The sequence below is a fragment of the Diospyros lotus genome, chromosome 11 (assembly GCF_014633365.1).
Source record: "Diospyros lotus cultivar Yz01 chromosome 11, ASM1463336v1, whole genome shotgun sequence".
Lineage (NCBI taxonomy): Eukaryota > Viridiplantae > Streptophyta > Magnoliopsida > Ericales > Ebenaceae > Diospyros > Diospyros lotus.
In genome coordinates, this window is record NC_068348.1 from 17,919,170 (window position 1) to 17,943,036 (window position 23,867).

The window sequence follows — 23,867 nt, forward strand, 5'->3', positions numbered from 1 at the left end:
CCTCCAATCCTCCATCTACATCAAGCACTATGTTCTCCTACTCTCAAAGCCAAGTTCCCATCTTTGAGGGTGAAAACTATAGATATTGGAGTGATCAAATGATGTTCTTCTTCATCTCCCAAGATTTGTGGGAATTGATTGAAGAGGATTATGAAGAACCACTAGCTGCAGGCTCGAATACAGCTTGGACTGCAAAGAATCAAACCCAACACAAGAAGAATACAAAGAAGAACGCCCTAGCCTTGAGATATCTACATCAAGGCGTAAAGCAAGTCCATCTACCCTCGCATCTACGGTATCACAAAGGCCAAAGTTGCTTGGGAAACATTGAAGAAGGAGTTCCAAGGTAACGACAAGGTTGTTTCCATAAGGCTGCAGTCACTTTGTAAAAGTTTTGACACCTTATCCATGAAGGATTCCGAATCAATAAAGGAGTTCTTTTCAAGGGTTTCTGACATTGTGAATCAAATCATAGGCTATGGAGATTAGATAGATGAAAAGAAGGTTGTGGAGAAGATTCTTAGGAGTTCAACTCCTAAATTTGATCATGCAACAGCTGCCATCGAAGAATCCAAAGACTTATCAAAGACCACTATGTTTGATCTTAGTGGTTCTTTGGAAGCACACGAAGAAAGGATCAAGAAGTCTTCAAGTCAATCCTTGGAGCAGGCTTTTCAATCCAAGGTGAATCTAAAAAGGAAGGATCAAGAGAAGAAAGGAGGCCAATTTCAGCAAGGAAGAGTCCCAGAAAGTCAAGGTAGAGGCCGTGGAAGAGGCTTTCAGCCTCAAAAACAGAACAACCAAGGCCCTTATTGCATCATTTGCAAGAAGACCAATCATGTAGCTGCTGATTGTTACCACAAATGCAAAAAGTGCCGAATCCCTAACCACTCTCAAAGGGATTGCTGGCATCAAAACACTGAGAAATCTGAGACCAATTTCTCTAAGGAGAATAATGAAGAACAAGTTTTTTACACCTGTTTAAATACAGAAAGCAAGGAGGACAAAGTATGGTTCCTAGATAGCGGGTGCAGTAATCACATGACAGGGAATAAGGAGCTCTTTGTGGAGATTGATGAGAGAGTCTTAAATTCTGTCATCCTTGGAGATGGCAAGGCAAAAAGAATTAAGGGCAAAGGAGTCATTGCTGTCCATACTAAATCGGGAGAGAAAAGGTATATTCATGATGTACTTTACGTTCCAAATTTGGCTCACAATCTCTTAAGTGTTGGATAGCTTGTTCAAAAGGGTTATCAAATTCATTTTGACAACAATGAGTGCAAGGTTATTGACAAGAAAAAGAATATTATCATGGCAAAAATTGAAATGACCAAAAACAAGGTGTTTCCACTTGCAATGTCATATTCTAATGACATGTCTCTCAAGGGAGAAAGCATTGAGGAATCCCTACTTTGGGACTTGTAGCATGGACACCTACATCAGAGGGGACTTCAGCTTTTGCAGCAAAAGGAGATGGTGAAGGGACTTCCCTGAATTGAGCAGAAAGATCATGTATGTGAGGGTTATATTTTTGGGAAAATGCATCATGTTCCATTTCCAAAAAAAGCATGGAGAGCCAAAGCACTGCTGGAGTTTGTACATGCCGATATATTCGGCCCAACAAGAACCCCTTCTCTTGGTAATAAGAGATATTTCTTGTTATTTGTTGATGATTATACTCAGATGATTTGGCTTTATCTTATCCATGCAAAATCAGATGCCTTTTCTGTATTTCCTGAGTTTAAGGCTCTTGTAGAAAGCAAAGTGGATATAAAATAAAGACCCTTGAGGACTGATCCGAGGGGGGGGGGGGGGGGTTAGTTCATATATCACCCATTCATGGAGTATTGCTGGAAAGAGGGGATACAAAGGCAACTTACAGTAAGCCGCAACCCACAACAAAATGGAGTGGCTGAAAGAAGGAATAGAACGATCATGGAGATGGCTAGAAGCATGCTAAAATGAAAAGGACTACCTAACAGCTTATGGGCAGAAGCTGTGCACACAACAGCTTATATCTTGAATCATTCCCCTACAAAATCAGTTCAAAATAAAACTCCCTATGAAGCATGGAGTGGGAGAAAACCAAATGTAAGTAATTTGAAAGTATTTGGCTGCCCTGCTTATTCCCTGAATAAATCTCCTAACAAGGATAAGTTTGATGAAAAAGGAGAAAAGTTGTTATTTGTTGGATATAGTGATGAATCCAAGGGATATAGATTGTTAAATCCTCAAACTAACAAGTTGATTGTTGCAAGAGATGTTATATTTGATGAAATGGCAGTGTGGCAATGAAGTTCCAGCTCTCAAAACTCAATTAAAGTCACTGACTATGGTCCTGTAGAAAGTACAGAGATTGAAGAGGCAAATCAGACACAAAATCCAGCAAATACAGAAGCTGGAAGTACTTCTGGAAGACAGGTTTCAGGTTCTGGAGCCACAAGTTCAATAGAATCTTCATCTCCACCCCCTAATTTAAGAAGATCAGGTATAATTAGAAGACCTCCTGAAAGGTATGGTGATTTCAGGAGTTATTCAGACAATGAAAATGCAAAATTTGCTCCTTTTTCTTGTGAGCCACAGAAATTTGAAGAAGCAGTAAAAGAAGACAAGTGGCTGATGGCAATGGATGAAGAGATTGCAATAATAGAAAAAAAATAGAACATGGGGGCTGGTTGACCTTCCTAAAGGAAAGGAAGTGATTGGCTTGAAATGGGTCTTTAAGACCAAGTATAATGAAGATAGAAGCATGCAAAAAAATAAAGCAAGACTTGTTGCAAAAGGGTATGTCCAGCAGCCCGGTGTGGATTTTAATGAAATTTTTGCACCAGTGGCACGCATTGAAACTATCAGAATGGTACTGGCCATAGCAGCCCAATTAGAGTTGCAGGTGTATCAGCTGGATGTGAAGTCAGCTTTCCTTAATGGAGAGCTTGAAGAGGAAGTCTATGTAGGGCAACCTCCAGGCTATGAGCTGAAGGGTAAAGAAGAAAAAGTTTACAGGCTGAGGAAGGCTTTATATGGCCTTAAACAAGCCCCTAGAGCTTGGAACAGCAGGATAGATTCCTATTTTCAGCAAAGTGGTTTCCATAGAAGTCCGAATGAGCCATCACTTTATGTGAAATGGAGTGGACAGCATTTTATGGTGATATGTTTATATGTAGATGATCTGATCTACATGGGAAATAACCTGAAGTTACTTGCTGATTTTAAGCAGTCAATGATGCATGAATTCGAAATGACTGACTTGGGTGTTATGAAGTATTTTCTTGGCATACAGGTGAAGCAAGGAAAAGGGGAAATTTTCATTTCCCAAGAAAAATACACCCTTGATATTCTGAGAAAGTTTCAGATGTTGAATTCAAAATCTGTATCCACTCCTATGGCATTGAATGAGAAGCTGAAGGTTGATGGGTCCAAGAAGGTAGATGAAGGGTTGTATAGAAGTCTGATTAGTTCCTTGTTATATTTAACCCACACTAGGCCAAATATTATGCAGGCTATAAATATGCTATCCAGATTCATGAGTAGCCCGAGCACATTGCATTATTCTGCAGCAAAAAGGGTGCTAAGATATCTTAATGTGACCAGGAAACTTGGAGTTGGGTATAATAAAGAATCAGAGTATTTTTTAAATGGATTCACTGATAGTGATTGGGCAAAATCCTTGGAAGATAGAAAGAGCACTTCGGCTTTTGTGTTTCTCTTGGGAAGTAACATTATTTCGTGGAGTTCAAGGAAGCAACAAACTGTTGCATTATCATTAGCAGAGGCCGAGTATACTGCAGTTACGGAAGCAGCTTGTGAAGCTGTTTGGTTGAAAAAATTGCTTGCTGACCTAGGCCAGAAGCAAGAGGTGCCTACGATAATTTGTTGTGATAATATGTCTACTATTGCTATGACAAAAAATCCTGTTTTTCACGCTAGGACCAAGCATATTGAACTCAAACATCACTATATTCGAGATTTAGTACAAAAGGGTGAAATTCAACTGAAGTTTGTGAGTACAAATGAGCAGCCGGCAGACATGCTCACCAAGGCAATCAGTTCAGAAAAGTTCGAGAAGTTCAAAGCTCAATTGAAAATCACAAATTAAGAGGGGAATTTGTGAGATAATTTATGATTTTCAGCATATCAAGGAGCATCTAAAGTGGTTTCATTTAAATACACAACATTTAAAGTATTATTAAAGGCTTTATAGTAGAATCTTTTTGTTTTCCAATATAGCATTTATAGCATTAATTCTCTAGGAGTCTTTGTGTATTCCAAAGCTACTGTAAATGCTTTGATTAGCCTTTATGGTTGCTTGGCTCTATATAAAGAGAAGAAATGAGAAACCATATTAGATTTAGTAAAAAAAAAAAAAAAAAGAAGATGTAGCTCTGCAATATTATCCAACATTTGTGGTTCTCTCAAAAGTTTTATTTTTAAAACCACTATACTTCCGCATGCACCAAAAGCGATCACCAATCAAGACCCGGTCCAAGGCCGACCTGACCCAAACCAAGCAGCCCAAAACTGGCCCAAACAATAGCGGCCCAAACAGTAGTGAAACTTCATAAGTTTTAGGATTCTACTTTATGTTTGATTAGGGTTTTATTTCTATTAGGATCCTAGTTGGATTTTATTTACAAGTATTAGATGGATTAACCAAACTCTATAAATATACCTAGAAGCTATGGGTTGTAATCAGTTTTTTTATTCAATAAATTCCAGCAAACCAATTCGGTTTTTTCCAACAAGCAGCTTCGGTTCTTATGCCTAGTTGAGAGTCCAACTTTGGTTGTTGAAGTTTGTTCTCTCAAGGGTACTTGAAACTTATTATTTCAAGAGCTTTGTGTGTTTTCTTTACACACGCGCTACATGTTGCATCATATGTTGGGGCCTTTTGTAGTATGTTCACCACAAGGTGTCCTTATTCATTATTTTGGGTGAATCAAAAACCCTCCTATCCTCTCTAGGTTGTTTCTCCCGGCCAGAACTCCTCAAGGTTATGAGTGTTAAACTATTTGTAGAAGTAGTCTCAAGCATCACCCCTCTCTGTCCTTCTTTTGCACGTACAATTGATATTGTCTTATTTAGAGAAGGCAAATCTGCCTTTCCAAGTATTTGGACTCTCACTGCAATAAACTCCAAGTTTAGACCTACAACAAACTTTTTCTGTATAGTAGCATCTTCGCTGCACTTCATCTGAATGCATTGGTAGTGATCCAATTATTGCCACAAAGTTTGCAAAAGATTTGCATACTTGGTGATAGACCGAGATCCTTGCTCGGTGACTGCTACTTTGGTCTTGATCTCATAGATCTGAGCAACATCATGTACTTTAGAGTAAGTGAGCTTCACAACATCCCAAATCTCCTTAGTAGTCTTTAGGAACATGATAATGTCACTAATCTCGGGCAATATAGAATTCCAAAGCCAAGATATAACCAACGAGTCCTCTTCATCCCAGACTGCATACATAGGATCGTCCTCCTTAGGCCCGGTTCTAAGTAAGTGACTCAGCTTTCCTTTGCCCTTCAGGAATGTCCTGATCAATTGAGACCACTTCAAGTAGTTTTTTCCATTCAACTTATAGGTTGCCTAGATGTTCTGTAGCTCTCCACCAGACGTTGCACCATTGCTGGAATTTTCAGCAAAAGGAACTTCTGATGCTACTGGATTCACTGAAGTCTGTCATGGTTATAAGGTTGTGAAAGGAGATTGGATTGATGTAGGCTACAACCACTAGAAGCCAAAAATTGACTTACTCCTAAGGGTATGAACCTATGGCCCTAACACCATACCAAAATGATAGAAAATCCAGTTACACTTTCATTGTAAGGTTACAAGAAATATATATACAACCTATTCTCCTATATAGGCAGTTTCCTAATTAGACAGTTTTCTAATCTAGATTTAGAAATATTTACAATGTAGGATACAATTGAAAATATAGTCCAGAAACAATCTCCTAGGAAGAAGATTCAGCATAGAAATATAGATCAACTGAATGTAATCCATATCAATCCCTGAATATGGACAGTAATCTCTTGGGTATCTCTAACAATATCAGCTATTGCAAAACTATCCATGCATATCTTGTAACGGGACATTTATGTATGTCTTGGGCTTGGGCTCAAGAACATTATAAGAGAAAGCAGTTGGCAGCTAACCAGCAAAGTCAGTGTTTTGCTTTCAGAATCTTTTAAGGGAGAATTACATGGGTCAACCTTGACTGCAAAATACTAATCCAACATAAGAGACTAATTTTCAAAAACTTAGAAAAACGGAACCCAGGTGTACAGCACAAGCTCAGGACAGGAGAAATATCTACTAATTCTGTTAACACAGCTGCCAGCACTCAAGACAATGAACATATTCAAACTCAAGAAACTTGAGCACACTAAACCAGTAGACTATCATGCAGGCTGCAATCCTTACAAGCAGCCAGTATTAAGATCCATTCTCCACTGGTTGGCTAAATATCAGTCTAACAAACATATAGCTTTCACAGAACCATACTAGAGCGGGGCACGACTAATATATTTTCATAACATACTTTTTCTGTGGATAGGTGCAGAAGTATGAACTTTCTAATGCAGTTTGAAGTAAATAGCAAGGGATTGATTAAAATTTTACCTAGAACGGACACCTGCCCTTCCACGAGCAGAAAATTGGTTTTGCACAGGTGGAATAGGTGGAATTCCTGAACTTTGTTCTGGAGGACTAGGGCTTGTAAATTCTGGGCTTCCACTACTAGGAGAATTTTCACTTTTCAATGCACCTCTCAAGTTGTAGTCTGATGTTCCATTTTGGAGTGCCGCAGATGTGGGTGGAGGTGGCAAGGCAGCTTCTTCAGCAGGAGGTTCAGCCCCTTCCTCTACCCATCTCTTGAGTTTTTCATCATAATAGAATTTATTTTTTTCACCCAACTTTGCCTTCAAAACAATTCAATAAAAAGAGGTGATGGAGAATCAAGAGAAAAATATTTATTCAGATATAGCATACAACTGGCAAAGGAAAACAACTCAAGAAACTACCTGTCGATCCTGCCAGGGCTTTGAGACTAAACCCATAGTCTTCTGCAAAAGCTGTGACCCAAAATTGAATCGACCAAATCGGGATGCCCCAGCTGAGGCTGAAGCTTTGCCCTGTGCATTGGATGAGGTTGCTTCTTTTGATGAATCTACCTGATCCTGCATCTAGTTGCAATACCTCATTATTTGCTTTAAAAGAGACTGCAAGAATGCATCAAGAAACTTGTAATCAAGATTTTGTTCATGTGAATAGAAATTGCAACCTGTCGTGGAGTTCTTCCAATATCTGGCTCCGAAATGCTTCTGTTATGAATTGTCATTCTATTGCCATCAACCCTCAATTCACTTATGGGCTCTACTGATGCTGAAGGCATTAGTGATGACATTGCCATGGTTGATTGGCTAGCTGATACCCTAGGCCCCATGGGTTCATGATGAAGTGCATTAGCCTGTACGCTTCCCTGTGATGCTGATGGTACAGGTGGGGGTAGGCCTCCAACAACACGATGAGCAGTACTGTCAAAAAGGTTAAGCAATTTGCCCACTAGTTTTCCTGGAGCCAAGTTTGTTGAGTATCCGCCCTACAAGAGAATCAAATTCAAGAATCAGAAGAGGTGCTGTATCAATCAAAAATACTAATCAATGGATTAAGAGATACCTGTTGATGAGTTCGTATTCTTTCCTCAAGAGATGACACTAATTGTCTCAATGTATCCACTTCAGGTGTGCGGCCATTTTTCAGAGATTTAAATACTGCTTGACAGTACCTGAATTATATTCATGATGCTATGAGACCAAAAGTTAAACAGAACAGTCAAATCATAGACTTTTTTTACATACTTGAGCGATTCTGTCACTTTTCCCACTTCTGCAAGCATGTGTGCATATATAAGCTTATACGGCTGAAATGGTAGCAGGGTAAACTGAGGATTCCCAAGCACCTTAGAATATTCAAATAACTCTGTCCTCTGTCCAAACATCCAATAGATCAGATAGTGAGATGTCCATCTAGTCCACCTAAGCTCATGTGTAGATGCATGCACGCAGAAAAGAGAGAGAGAGGGAGAGAGAGAAGCATCTACTAGTCTTCTTCTTGCATGACCAAACAATCTGAACTAAGTCTTCTGCATGTTATCTTTTAATAGATGCCACTCCAACATTATTATGGATAGCTTCATTTTTAATTGTCTTTTTTTATATGACCACACATCCATTGCAACATCTCCATATTAGCCATGCTCAAATTCTCCAAAGCCATCCACCCAACCCAATACTATGTGTCATATTTTGTTCATCTTATAGCCTTCAATAAACCATTTTACTTTTAGCTTTAGAGGGATTTTATAATTGATAAAAACTAACCACTCTACCAGGGGCAGAGCCAGAATACTTAAGTAGGGGGGGCGAACAACGATGACAAAAAACGTAAAACTTAAAGTTATACAACAATTATCTATATTGTTACAAAAAGTATTGTAATATAACGGCAAAATATTATATCAAACATCATTATAGTATTTCTACATAAACTCAAACACGTGTTCACTCGTCTCCGGATTTTTCGCGATGGCTATCTCGATCCCAGCTACATCCAAAATTTTCTCCAATGTGTCGCGGTATCTTTCCAGCATTCATGCGGACTTTCTGGTGCTGCTTTCCAGAATTCGCGGCTAGTTTTCATGGCATGTCTGCTAGGTTGTCTACCACCATGTTAGGTCAGAACAAAAGGTTACATTAGCAACAGCATATCTCAATAATACAGCTGATTCTTGGTATCAAGGGTGGGCGCTAGATAGGGGAAAGACATTGAATTGGTCGGAATTTGCGAGAGAATTGTGTGACCGGTTTGGAGAAAGAAATATGTCAGATGTGGTTGAAGAATTTAATAAATTGAAGAATGAGGGTTCAGTGATCGACTACTAGGTGAAGTTCGAAGAATTGAGGGCGTTGTTGAAGATGTCGCAATCGAGTTTAATCAAGTCATATTTTGTGTCGAGTTTTATTAGTGGATTGAAGGGTGAATTACAGCCTATACTCAAGATGATGATGCCTATAATGATGAAACAGGCAACTGAGAAGGCAAAGTTACAGGAGCTTACTTTAGAAGTAATCTTCAAAAAGCATGGAATGCTGCCAAGTAATAATCCTCCCACCAGTAAGCAACTGGAAGGAAATCCCAAGATTAACTCTAACCATTATACAGTCAAAAATTCCATGCCAGAGCAGAGGAGGCAAATAGGATCGTGTTATAAATGTGGAGATAACATTTGTCCAAGCCACCAATGCAAAAGACTGCTACTGAACATGGAAAGACTGGATGAAAAAGAGGAAGAAGAAGAAGAAGAAGAAAATGTGGTTTTCCTTGAAGAAACCAATGAGTACAAGGTAATCACTGAGGAGGAGTCACAGTTGCATTCTATATAGGCTATTTTGTTTGAAGGAAGGCTAAGGCGGAGGCAGAACATTCAAAGGCTGTGAACGCTACTACCCTTCTACTACTCAAAGGGAAAAAACAAAAGAGAAATGAGAGAGAGGCAGCAAGTATTGAAAGCAGGGATTGGTTGAACCATAGTCGTTGCTGTAAATTCTTAAGGACAAGAATTTTCTCATTGAGAGGGAAAATGTCAAGACCCGAAGGGCATTTTAGTTGTAATTGTTTCTTGTTTGTATTTTCCCTTAGTGTGTAGTGGTACTTGAGTTGTTAGTTTGTTAGTTGGTTAGTTGGGTGATAACTACATGGATGTAAACAGCCTATAAATAGGTTGTTGAATGGAGAATAGGGGTTATTGATTGATTGAATGAATTTATCCTATTTCTCTCAAGTTTTATCCTCCTCTTCGTCTTGTCTATACCCTTCCCCTTTCTTCTCAATTCCTCCCTCTTTCTGTTCTGTTTTCTCCTTCCATTATGTTCTTTCTTCTTCCATTTCTTTCAAAATCCCATTCTAAACCCTAGGGTCGTGTCATTATATTCTAGCTGATTGGTCAAAAGAGTTGTTAGAGCAACTGCTCATTAATCCTTCTAGTGGACCGGACTACACTGTGACTAACGGGTTGATCCGATTTTGTGGCAAGATGATAATAGGGGATTGTGACCAACTTAAGTCCAAAATTCTGCAAGCCTTACATGGGTCACCAGTGGGAGGTCACTCGGGCATAAGGAACACCTATCACAAGGTTAAGTAGCCATTTTATTGGCCCAACTTAAAGAAGAGTGCGCTGAAGTATATGATGTCCTGTGAGGTATGCTAGAGTTGTAAACATGAAACAGTGGCAACACCTGGATTATTGCAGCCTTTGGAAAGGCCGATGCAGGCCGGGTATGTTGCTTTATGGATTTTGTAGAGGGGCTACCAAAATCAGAGGGCAAGGACTACATATTAGTGGTAGTGGACAGGTTTACTATATTTGCCCATTTTATAGGCCTCTCTCATCCCTTTTCAGCACAAGAGGTGGCAAGGGTGCTTTTGGATCAGGTGATCAATCTACATGGAGTGCCACAGACCATAGTCTCTGACAAAGACAAGGTCTTTACTAGTTTGTTGCGGCAAGAATTGTTTGTCTGTGTGCATCAGATTGCACATGTCTATTGCTTACCACCCTGAGACGGATGGCTAAACGAAGCGAGTGAATCAGTGCCTAGAGACCTATTTGCGTTGCCTCTATTTTGTTCAGCCTTGGGTCTAGCACAAGTGGCTTTCCTTAGCCCAGTGGTGGTATAATTCATATCACCACAGCTCCATTAAACTGTCCCACTTCCAAGCCTTGTACGGTTATAAACCACCACTGCTTCCTGCCACTTTGGAGTCCACCTCTGTAGATGCTGTAGGTGACTATTTACAGCAGCAACAGGAAGTTTTACAAGTGTTATGCAAGGAATTAGCCATTGCTCAGCACAGGATGAAGCAGTTTGCTGACCACAGGCATAGTGAACAGGAGTTTTGGGTGGGAGATATGGTTTATTTGAAGTTGAGACACTCCCACCAATGGGCTCTTAGTCACAGACAGGTTTCTAAGCTTAGTCCTAAATTCTTTGGTCCCTTCCCTATTGTGGCCAAATTTGGGACTGCAGCTTACAAGTTTCAGCTGCCTGCCAATTCTCACATACATCCTGTCTTTCATGTCTCCTTGCTCAAGAAGTCAATGGATGCCCAGCTGGTTAATCCTACTCTGCCTAATTATGCTCCTCTGCTGGTGGAACCAGCCTTCATATTGGATAGACGGGCAATCCATAGACAAGGGGCCCCTATCACTCAAGTGTTGGTTCAATGGACTCATCTCCACCCTGACAACAACACCTGGGAATACCTACCTCCCTGATTTGCTGCAACAATTTCCTCAAGCAGCTCAGCTTCTTCCCATTTCTTAAGGACAAAAAATTTTTAAGAGGGGGGTAATTGTCAAGACCCTACGGTTGTATTAGGGGTAACTTTGTCATTTTGGTTCCAGCTGTAAGGTAGTTAGTAGCTATTGTGCTCAAGCAGCTACTGGAGTTGTACCTTGGCTAACAGGCAGTTCATTTGGTGCCAAGGATTAGCTATAAAAACCTAACTCAACTGAACAAGAAGGCACCTATGAATATTCATAGCATTTGATTCTCTCTCTCACTCAATTTCTCTCCCTCTCAATCCTTCTATTCTCTCGTCTCCCTCTGTTCTTTCTCTTCCTTTCTGCATCCTTCTCCCATTTCCCTCAAAATCCTACCCTAACTCTCATCCTCATAAGAGAATTTCTGTTGTTAGACCCAAGGACCTGACAATTAAGTAGAGTGAAAACTAAATATATGAAATATAAGTTTAATAAAAATACAAGTGTGGATGATGTTATGATAAAATTGGAAGATCAAGTCATACCAAGAAAAGAAAAATCCAAGTATCTTGGATCAATCATCCAAAAAAGGTGGAGAGATTTAAGATGTTACCCATAGAATTAAGACAAGATAGTTAAAATAGAAATGTGCATATGGGATTTTATGTGATAGTAAGATTCCATTAAAACTAAAAGGAAAAATTTATAAAACAACAATAAGACTAGCTTTGTTGTATGGCACAAAATGTTGGGTAGTAAAGCACCAAGATGAGCAAAATATCATTATAATAGGCAACGATAAAGATGGATGTCCAGTTATATAAAAAAAAATAAAATTAGAAATAAAATTATTTGTAATAAGATTAAAGAGGCTCATATTGAAGATAAGATGCCTGAGATAAAAATGGTTTGATCATGTGATAAAAAGACCAATAAAGGCTCCTATGAGGAGAGTGGTTGAAATTGAACAAGTATTTAGCAAAACAAGTACAAAAAGACCTGAAACAAAAAAAAAAACTTAATGTCAAACATTTAGGTTTGATATTATCTTTGTGGGACTTACAAAAGATAAAGCCACAGATATAAATGAATGGAGATCTAGAATGCATGTAGCTAACCCCATATAGGAGGATACAGGCTTTGTATGTAGTTGTAGTTGTATCTTCACCACAAATCCTAAAATAAGTTTCTATTGCACAATATAAATCTTTAATGAGCCGTATACTGTGGAAGAGTAGTTACTGTTGTTTCTTGTATGTGTTTCTTATTTAAATTCTGTTAACAGTTAAGTCATGCTTTGTTTTCTGTTAGGCGGTCGTTGTGTTTTTCAGTTTGTATATAAGGACAGTCTAAGTCCTTCGTCATTTGTTGATTGTAATATTTTTGTTTTCAATATCAATCTGCTTGAGGTCTTCTTCATCTCGACTTTTCTTTTGTTCGACCTTGAAGCTCTCACTTCATATACAAGCAACTTGCACTCTCTTCTTCTCTCAAACATTTTCCAAAACTGCTCTAAGGACATCATATAAATTACTTTACAGGCCAGCGACAAATGGTTACATATATCTTACATGAGGCTAGTAGCATCACAACACAAGCATATTGAGGTATATTCAGGTCCAGGGCTACGAACATCTAATGTCACATCATATGTTGTTCCAGAGTTCAAGTTAAGTTTCCGATGGCTAGTCCAACGGAAACAAAGCTAAATGGCCTTAAGGTCTACCAATTGAAGGCGAGAAAAAAAGAACCCAAGTGGATCCCAAAAAGTAAAAAGGGGCAGGGAGGGAGGAGGGAAAAGGATGAGAATGGTAAGCCAAAGTTAGCATAAGCTTTAATCAAGGATTTATATAACTACGGCATAATTTGAGGACAATACTGGAATGTTACCCTGCAACACCCAAAATTGTCCATATTAACAATCAAGTGTGGTCAAACTAAAAGAGATATAGAGGGGAAGAATTGCTTGTCAGGTGTGTGGATAAGTACAGAAATATATATGACAGGATAAAAAATGTAATAAATGCTTCCCCATTTTTTAAAAATATGAAAACACCTAAGGAGACAATGGCAGTGAAGTGGCACCTGAATAGCCTCTGGAGTCACATATGTTCGGGGGAATTTCCAGTGATCTGCGCCAATTAGACACAATCTTGCAGTGTCTGAATATGGCTCAAAGTTTGCCTCTGCAACTAAGTAGCAAATGTGTGCAGCAACAATCTGAATCATAATTTTCATGTAAGAATATACCACAAGACTGGATTAGCAAACACGTACAAAGAATGAGACAGAGTCTTCAAGGGGTTTTCACATGGAGGACATACTTCACTTCTATCTTTCCACAAGCAATCTCCAAGATGAATAAGCACGAGTTCATCATCTTTTGTTCTATTAGCAGTTATTACTGCCAAATTCTCTTCCCAATCGGCTAACATAAAGTTTGAGCCATCCTAAGTTAACAGCAGAAGAAAAAAGACGTTGAGACATTAAAAAAAATGCACCAACCAAAACATACAAAGGCAGAGACCTATTGAAAAACAAAAAATTCTACAATGATCAGGACAATAAACAAAAGTCCTTCCAAACCTATTTTACTTCTTTCTTTTCAGAAACTATGAATGAGGCCTTGAATATGAAAATAGGGAAATTACTTAAATTGCGAATGAAATAAATTTTTTCAATGAATATTACCTGTGCAGGCTGTGCAGACATATTCAGAGCACCAGGGAAGCTGCTATCAGATGCCTCACTAGAAAACACCTCTGCTGGTTGACCTGCAATCAGCAGGCATAATGTTCGTAATGGTGAGCCTGCTACTAGTTGGTGAAGTGCCATTTTCTTTGTAGTATCAACATAAAACTGCAATAGAACATCCCAGAATGAGAGAGATGCATCAGACATTTGACGATCATCATTGTATTTACAAAACTACTACAGGCAAACATGAAAAAAAAAGGACAAAGAAAACAGGCATAAACCTGGTCACCAAGTTGAGCAGCTAGTACAAGTGCAGGTCCCCACAGCTGGCCTTCGCTTGCTCTATGTAAAGCCTCCTTCTTTCTACCAGAAACCAAAAGACTTTGTACCTCAGCAGCAGTTGCCTAAAAGATATGCCAACTGCCATTAATGGCAAGAATACAAAACTAGTAAAAGTAAATGTCCAGGAAATGAGAAATGGAATGCCTGCATTTGTCCCTCAGATGGCAACTTCTGCAAGCAGTGGGCCAGAGCACCATAGTCACTGAACTGTGCACTATCCCTCTTTACAGATGCAAAAAGTTTAGCAACTGCTGACTCTGGAACATCACTTTCCTATTAGAAGCACCAAAGTCAACAGAATGCTACACAAAATTTTCTAACATGGAAACAGCTCATAAAGAATATATTAACTAGGGAAAAAAACAAAAACCCTTTTTTACAGGTTGATATCAATCACAAGAACTTATCTTCTACATCAAAAAATCGGACTCAGTAAAAGCTCAAAGTGACCACTAAGGTTTAGGAATTCAAGTTAATGGATAAATGACCCTGCAGTTTGCTGTGCATATTGTGTAGCCAGTGACAGGGACCCAGACAAAACCCCCACCCCCTCCTGAAAGGGAATCTAGAAGTGTTATATATTTGAACTTCTAATTTTGCAAACTTCAATTAATCAATTTTTTATTTTTATCTCTTCTTTGTGAAGTTTCATTAAAATTAGCACCTCAATAAAAATTTTTAATTAATTTGTAAACAAAAACTATATTTCTATCAGAAATTTCTTTCCCCTAATCTATAGCAATGGAATTCAAAATCTTAGCCAAGAATGACTTCTCTTTTGTTTGCTCAGTCTCTCTTACAAATTCATGCTGATAGTATTTGTCAAACTATAGACCATATTTAATTTTTATCACAAAGATGCACACATTCATTACATATTTTTTTATCTGCAATAGTAGAATTAAATGAAAAGCAACATAAATACTAAATGTCCATACCATAGTAAATATATATGTTTCACAAACTGAAATAGTTCTTTCCAGATTTATATTCATTATATTTTCTTAAAAATAAGCTTCAAAATTTACTTCAGGTATGGAAGTTGCACTGAACACTTGAAACCTAAAAATTGTAATCTGAGCCAATACCTTTTGCAACATAACAGACATTTTTATCTTATAGAATACAAGCTTCAGGGTCATGGATATATCAATATATGTACATATATTCACTGATCACCTAGCAAGAATCTCTTGGCACATATGTATATACTGCTTACACACATAATTGTGCACTCACAAAACTTGATGCGGTCACCAATCAAGACTCGGCCCAGGGCCGACCCAACCAAACCGGAACAGTATCACCAAAATAATAGTGCCATAATGTTATTTTAATACTTCTTAAGTTTTAGAATTTTACTTGATTTAGGATTCTACTTTATATTTCTACTTGATTTAGGATTCTATTTCATGTTTCTACTTGATTTAGAATTCTACTTCATGTTTGATTAGGATTTTATTTTTATTAGGATTCTAGTTAACTTTTATTTATGATTTATTTCTATTATGATTCTAGTTGGATTTTGTTTTCCAAATATTAGATGGATTTGGATTAGCTAAATACTATAAATATGTCTAGGATCTAGAGTTTGTAATCAAGTTTTAATCAATCAAATTTCAGCAACCTATTTGGGTTTTCTTAGCAAAACAGTCTTGTTTTTGTGTCTTCTTGAAAGCCAAACTTCAGCCATTGAAGTTTGCTCTTTCAAGGGTTTATTATGGTATGTTTTTTTCACACACACGCTACACGCTGCGTCAGGTGGTATCAGAGCGGTTCATCAACCAATCAAATGGCCAATCTTGAAGGTAACAGTAGCAACCAGCCTCGTGACGATGATCAAAGGTTGTCTGCAGTTTGGAGAGCAATCGAAGAACAGCGAGAAATAACTCGTACTATCCAGCAGCGATTGGAGCAACATAGCAACCAATTGGGCACCTTACTACGAGTTGATGATGACAAGAACCTGAATAACGGGGTGAATCAAGCCGGAGCGGGAAGACCACCCATTAATCATGTCCTTGTTAATCCTAGAAGACCAATGATTGAAGATAGCGATGAAGAGGATGATTTTGGTCGAGCAATAGCTAACCCTGGTGGTAGAGGGGTTAGGAGGAATGCGCATCAGCACAACCACTGGGGCAACGATGAGTATAACCTAAAAGTTGATATTCCTACCTTTAGTGGAGATCTTGATATTGAGGGGTTCCTGGATTGGATCACTGAGGTTGACCGTTTTTTCGAATACATGGAGATCCTAGATGAACGACAAGTAAAGTTAGTGGCTTACAGGTTGAAGGGCGGTGCATCTGTTTGGTGGGAGCGATTAAGAGAAACGAGATTGAGGGAAGGCCGACAGCCAGTTCAAACATGGAGACGAATGAAGCAGCTGTTAAGAGGTAGGTTTTTGCCCCCTAACTATTAACAATATATGTTTGAAGCTTATCAAAGATGTGCATAGGGAATGAAGAGTGTGAATGAATATACCTCTGAGTTTCTACGATTGGCGAAGCGAAACCAATTGTCAGAAAGTGACAATCAACAAGTAGCTTGTTGCTTGAATGGATTGAAGCCTGCTATTCGTGATAAAATTGGGGTTCAGATAGTTCTGAGTGTGCAAGAAGCAAGGAACTTAGCTTTAAAGGCTGAGTTAATGTTGAGTGAGAGATCTCGTAATGACAACTATCATCAGTATAGTGGGAATGAAAATAAACAACCAGCTTTTGATAAAGACAAGTCGGTTCAAGGAGTGCAACCCTCCAATTCACCCCATACAGTCAACCCTAATAAGGCTACAACGGGAGAAAACATTCGAGGTACTACTTCTAATCTTTCAAAATCCCCTAATCCTTATGCAAAGCCTATTCTTTTAAAATGTTTCAAATGCAATGAGGTTGGGCATCGATCTAGTGATTGTCCAAGGAAGAAAACAGTTAACATTGTAGAAAAGGAAGAGGAAGATGTTGCTGAAGAGGAAGTATATTGCAGGCTTGATAGGGAGGATGACGAAGAAGATTATGGACATGGGCAATATACCTGTGTAGTGAGGAAGTTAATGCTATCTCAAAAGAATGAAGATACTACTCAACAGCATAAGCTTTTTCGCACGAGGTGTACGGTGAAAGGAAAAATCTTTGAGTTGATTATTGATAGTGGAAGTCAGGAGAACATCATAGGAAGAGACGTGGTGGCAAAGATGCAGTTAACTCCTGAAAAACATCCAAGCCCTTACATAATTGGATGGATCAAAGAAGTTGGTGACATACATGTGGATGAACGTTGCAGGGTGCCTTTCTCTATTGGTAAGTACTCCGATGAAGTCTATTGTGATATTGTTGATATGGATGCTTGCCATATTTTATTTGGGAGGCCTTGGCAATTTGATATGGATGCTAAGTACTCGGGTAGGAAGAACACATATCAGCTTGAGAAAGAAGGTGTGCATTATACTTTGTTACCCATAGTGGAAAAGAATCAAACCAAAGCTTCTAAAGTAGAGCTTGATTTCAAAGATTATGTTGTCCCAGCAACCTCAACGTTTGCAAACTCAGGTCTGATTTATGCTGCTAACATGACAGAAACTCCAAGGTTATTGACTCATACTGGGGTATTTTCCAGTCCCGATGGCTCAAGCATTGCCTCGCAACCCAAGGATGGTGGTGTTTTTTCTGATCGACTTGCAACTGTAAAGGAGATGGAGGTCATGGTAGCAAATCCTTCTACAGTTTATTCAAGCTCTGGCATGGTTGAATCTAAGGCAATAAGAACATATTCACCTTTGCAATTGCAAAAGCAAGATGGTCACATGGGTCTCTTTGTGGATAGGGGTGTTGAATCTCCTAGGCTAGTTAACTCAACTGCTGCTATAGCTGATCAAGTGCTTAGACCAAAGGAGGATTCAAGCATTAATATTTTAAGTGATGGAGAGACTGCTGGTAGTCATGGAATAAGCTTTTATTCGAAACAGTTGCAAACTAATACTTCTCCAGGCAAGAAAAATCTACAGATGAATTCGGAAACTGTTGAGTCGTCAAAATCAAAAAAGCTGATGAAAATAGAAGGACCTATGATAAAATTTACCATATTAGAAAAGCACTCAAGATGGAATGTTCAACGTCCTCAATCTAACAGTAATAATACAGTGGAGGCAGATGGAAACAAACATGGCGATGGTTGGACCCATGCCAACCCAGATATGGCTAAGAAGGGGAGGAATGTCTTTGCTCATGTTCCCTTAGCAAAAAAGTTCAAGCGGTTCAGGAAAATGTCCAGCAACGGTTGCACAAATAAGAAGTACAAGGCGACAACTGACAAGTATAGGAAGCACAAGTTATTTGAGGTTGAAGATGAAGTCATGATATTCTTGAAGAAAGAACGGATTCCAGCTGGAAAGCAAAACAAGTTCAAATCAAAGAAATATGGTCATTACAAGATTACGAAGAAGACCAATGATAGTGCTTATGTTGTGGATTTGCCTAATCATATGAATATTTCCAAACATTCAATGTGGCTAATCTCTCTTCGTACTTACCGGATGTGGATTTGTCCAAACAGAATCAAAATTCGAGGTCGAATTTTTTCTCAAGTGAAGGTGAATGATGCGGTCACCAATCAAGACTCGGCTCAAGGCCAACCCAACCAAACTGGAACAGTATCACCAAAATAATAGTGCCATAATGTTATTTTAATACTTCTTAGGTTTTAGAATTCTACTTGATTTAGGATTCTACTTTATATTTCTACTTGATTTAGGATTTTATTTCATATTTCTACTTGATTTAGGATTCTACTTCATGTTTGATTAGGATTTTATTTTTATTAGGATTCTAGTTAACTTTTATTTATGATTTATTTATATTATGATTCTAGTTGGATTTTGTTTTCCAAATATTAGATGGATTTGGATTAGCTAAATACTATAAATATATCTAGGATCTAGAGTTTGTAATCAAGTTTTAATCAATCAAATTTCAGCAACCTATTTGGGTTTTCTTAGCAAAACAGTCTTGTTTTTGCGTCTTCTTGAAAACCAAGTTTCGGCCATTGAAATTTGCTCTTTCAAGGGTTTATTGTGGTGTGTTTTTTTCACACACACGCTACACGCTGCGTCAAAACTAGTGCAAGCCCTGATGATAGCTTTAAGCCACTTTCTTCTATTAAGACGACATGATACTCCATGATCAGATTTTAGATACAATTTGTACAGCATTAAAGCAAAGAAGAACAAGAAGAAGAATGAAAGAAATGAAGAAAAAGATGATGATAGATAAGAGTTGTGTGACTAAGTGTCAGCATAGATCTAAACAAGTGAGTGGGAGTTTTTTCCCTTATTATCTCTACTGAATTTTCTTTCCAACCTTATCAGAAACTCTTGAGGACTGAGGAAGGCTTTTAATTACTGGGGGATTAAACAATAATAGTAATGATAAACAACACTCCAACCAGCATTTAGAAAAAACTGATGATGTGATTGGCTAACAGGTGCGAATATAGAATGTCACAGAACTAACCAAAAAAATATCAGACACAATCTGATAAAAAAATAATAAGGTCTTCGGGCAGTTTCAAAGAAATATACCCATTTCTATTGGTAAGCAGGAAATTTTAAATTCAAAGAAGCCAAGGGAACATGTCCTATTAGAAGAAAGAAAAAGAGAGAGGGAGAGAATTAACAAAAATAAAATGTATAACAAAAAGGAGATAGAAAGAGTGCAGCCACCTGAAAACAAAAAAGGGGGCAGTGATGCAGAACAGAAAAAAGATTGTAGAAAATCAAAGAGAAATAGAGAATATACAGAGTGAAAAATCACCAGATTTATTCAGTATCAAAACCATCAATTTCTGAATACATCGTAAGCATATTTATAGGCTAAAATCTAATCCTAACTAAAAACATAATTATCCTAACAACGATTATCTCAACAACATGGAAGATAAGAGTCTAAGAATCTAAAATCTAAACAAAAAAATCACTCTAAAACCTAAACAAAATTATCCTATCAATCTCCCCCGATGGGAGAAAAACTCATCCTCAAGTTTTGTGGATCCTCCCTACTCAATCACCAAACTGTAGGCAAAAAGGCTGGATGGCCTTCTGTGGCCGCCTACCAAATACTATTGTCATCTGCCAATGCTCCAGCCCCTAAAATGCTACTAGCATCTCTCCTAATGGGAAGTCTACTTTCCCATGACATACTCGATGGAACTTGGCAGAGTAAAAGTGATTTGAGGGGAAAAAAAAAATTGACATTAACAACAAAAAAATTAAATTGTAACCAGTTGCGGCTACATTATAAACCAAAATCCAAAACCAAATTTAGAACACAATTAGTAATTTACCTTTAATGCAGTGTCAGTGCCAATCGGAGATCGAAGTTTTCCATAATACTGACAAGCTATCTTAAGCAATGAGAGAAGCAACCTTAAAACTTCACCTTTCCTGTAGTCAACAGCAGGAAATTCACAATTCACAATCCTTTCATCAATCCACTTGTTCAACTCTTTACTCCCAACATTCCCTCCAACCAAGGGACCAGGAAAAGATTGCCTACACAGTGTGTCAAAATAATCACAATTGCCCACACCAGTGCTTGATGCTTCAAATTTCTGAGTGACAAGTTCCATCAAATTAAGAACAGAGATTGAGCCTCCTACATGACCCTTCACACAGAGCACGCACAACATGTTTGGGTTTTAACAAAGCGGCAACATAAGATAGAATTTTATGTGACTTAAGCTAGAAAAAAATCCACCAACCTGGCTCCCATAGGATGAGGTACTTAGAGAACTATGATCTTTCACCACAATGAGTTTTCCGCCAAACCCAAATGTAACCAGAGCATGTGGAGGGCGGCCTGCAGACGACCTTCCTGCGGTGGATGTAAGTTTAGGGCTGCTTTGAAACTGTTGCTGTGAAAAATTTGCTGAATTTTGATTGCCATAATAATTGCTGGAGACATGCATTTGCTCATTCTGCTGCATAATTGCCTGACCAATGTGCTGGGTGAAGTTTGCACTAGAAACAAAACCATGTGAATCAGATGCAAATTCATTATGAGGCTGAGTTGCTGTCTCATAAGCTGGAGCTATTCCCCTGGAAACATAAGACTTTTGTTGATTGACAAGGGTGCTAGTGGAAAAATTTGAACCATGATCAGTCTCCAACTGCTGGTTTCCACTAAAATCTGTGGGAGCCTCATTCTTGGCGACACTCTCAGCTTGCAACATATTCAGGGGTTGCTGATTGTAATTACTGACAGAGCCAGCCCAGTTGTAATCTGGGCTTTGGGCACCAAAATCATGAGACCCGTAATGCTCCACTAGTCCGTAGTCATTGAAAGATTTTTTATCGTCACTCTGGGAACATGCACCCATTGATGCAAAACTATTTTGACTTAGTTGATTATGTGCTTCAATTGCTGATTGAGCAAGTGAGGTATAGGTATCTAATGATCGCCATTCTTGGGAAATTGTATCATAATACCAACCTGGGTATTGTGGGTCAAAAACCATGTGTGCTGGGTACTCATTCTGCTGTGAAACCTGACTCCAACTAGAAACACCTTCAGTAACACTGCTACATTGTGGCACCTGGTTCCAGTAAGTACTGCTGCCAGTCACACGACTCTCATGTGACAACTGATTCAAGTTCGTGACGCTTCCCATGGTGCCACTCTCAGATATAGTACCCTCAGAAGACTGAGCAGTTTGCTGCAAGTAAGAAACCTGTGAGTTCCCATCAGAAACAGCTGAATCACCAGCCGTAGTGGAGTTGAAGGTCCCCTGCACATTCCCTGCAGTCCCAAAACCATCAATTTGGTACCATTGACCAGTACTTGTGTCATACTTCCACCCTGGATACAGATTCTCCCAGTATAGAGTATTATTTAGATCCTGACCATCATTTTGTCCCATAGTGGCAGCAAAAGATTGATTCTCTTGATATTCCATATAGTTATGTTTGTTGTCAACATTTGCAGTAGTAAGTTCTGCACTGTCAGATCCAATCTTCGGTTGCATACTGATGCTATCATCAACCTTCCCAGTTTGATGAATAGCACCATCTCCTAACTCGCTGAAAAAATCAGAGTACGATCCAAACCCATTGCTATCATTATGTCCTGAATCAGTGTTAAATGCGGTCCATTGCACCTCCTTAACACCTGAGCCTACAGATTCATTAACTTTGTCAATCGTTGGATCTGGAGTATCCTTTGTCTCTGTTGCCATGCCATTGGGTTCGATGACATTATCAAATGCAAAAGAATTGGATGAAACTAGTGAATTACTCTCTTCAAAATGGCCATCCACCGGACATGAATTGGATGATACCACTGAACTACTCTCATCCGTATGCCCATCCACCGACACGGGATTAACTTTATGGAGAGTGCCTTCGCCCTTATTAGTTTCATTCTGCCCTTCCCCGCCTACACCTTCAGACCTGCCGTCAGCCTCACCTGTACTCAAATTTGCAAATGCCTTGACTTCATCTGAATCATTCCCGTCGGCAAAATTATGCCCGGATGACGACGCCGAGGCCTTAAACTCGTCATCGTCATCAACTAATTTGTCAAAGAAATCCTCATCCGTTTGATCCTCCACCTGGAATGGAGGAGTGGAAGCCATCAAGCGGTTCCTAATCCTCTCTGATCTCACTCAATTCGACCAAGATTCTTCGAAACCAGCCCCTCCTCAGACCCAAAACCACCGACTTCGAGCACTAAACGCCAAACGGGAAATCACCTGAGATCCGGGGCAAAAAAAAAAAAAAAGAACACACGATCCAGAGTTTCAGCAATCCCTCGAATTCCAAAACCATAAATCCGCAAAGCAAAAGGTAAAAAACGAAAACGTGGAAATCTGAAAAAATGGAGAACGGATTCAACGCAACACAATGGAGAAACCCAGAAGACGCATAAAGAAAGCCAAAATGACTTACAGATCGAGCGAACAATACGCGGAGCAATCGGAAGAGAGGGAACAAACCCTCGATTTTGCACCTGAGGTCTGTACGATCAGCATTCAACAACCGCCCCCACCGTTTTTATTTTTGAATCTTAATTGTCAAACTCGTATTCTAATAATTATAGCTTAGCCCTTATTTTATTTTATTTACGACTTTGTATTAAACTATTATTGATTAATATATTCCACTCCTACTTCTACTTCTACTTCTACTTCTACTACTACGTTCCTTGGAAAGGAGAATTGCGTTCGGTTACTCTAATTTTGGATAAATGTAGAAAGTACTCTACGCATTTGAAAATGTGCGATAAATGCGTTTAAAAATAAAATTTCCTTCTACTTTTAGTTAACTCTAATTATTTATTTAAAAATATCAAAATGCCTTTATATACAAAAATAAATTTCTCTTTTATCTTACCACTCATTCTTTTTTCTCTTTCGATTTTTTCTCTATCTTTGTTTTCCCACCAACCACTATAAGCCACAAAAAATCATTTTTCTAAACTATTATCTCTTTCTATCAACTCCATTG

The 23,867-nt window shown here is 38.6% G+C and overlaps 1 protein-coding gene across 3 annotated transcripts in view; it reads right to left on the reverse strand.

Annotated features, from left to right (window-relative positions):
* The window catches only part of LOC127812880 (protein transport protein SEC16B homolog), a 36,262-nt gene extending 12,796 nt beyond the window's left edge, over window positions 1-23,466 (reverse strand). Inside the window, exons 1-13 of one of the 3 annotated variants that reach the window (XM_052353420.1) lie at window positions 23,310-23,466; window positions 21,125-23,113; window positions 20,708-21,028; window positions 14,513-14,641; window positions 14,308-14,430; window positions 14,021-14,188; window positions 13,654-13,779; window positions 13,415-13,549; window positions 7,863-7,990; window positions 7,681-7,789; window positions 7,286-7,603; window positions 7,026-7,181; window positions 6,625-6,923 (exon numbers count right to left, since the gene is read on the reverse strand). In XM_052353420.1, the coding sequence (XP_052209380.1) occupies window positions 6,625-6,923; window positions 7,026-7,181; window positions 7,286-7,603; window positions 7,681-7,789; window positions 7,863-7,990; window positions 13,415-13,549; window positions 13,654-13,779; window positions 14,021-14,188; window positions 14,308-14,430; window positions 14,513-14,641; window positions 20,708-21,028; window positions 21,125-22,996 (3,884 nt within the window). In that variant the 5' untranslated portion in view covers window positions 22,997-23,113; window positions 23,310-23,466. Of the gene's footprint in view, window positions 1-6,624; window positions 6,924-7,025; window positions 7,188-7,285; window positions 7,604-7,680; window positions 7,790-7,862; window positions 7,991-13,414; window positions 13,550-13,653; window positions 13,780-14,020; window positions 14,189-14,307; window positions 14,431-14,512; window positions 14,642-20,707; window positions 21,029-21,124; window positions 23,114-23,309 lie in introns of all 3 variants that reach the window. The other 2 variants (XM_052353419.1, XM_052353421.1) reach the window with 2 other exon arrangements.
* Between the last annotated feature and the right edge of the window lie 401 nt (window positions 23,467-23,867).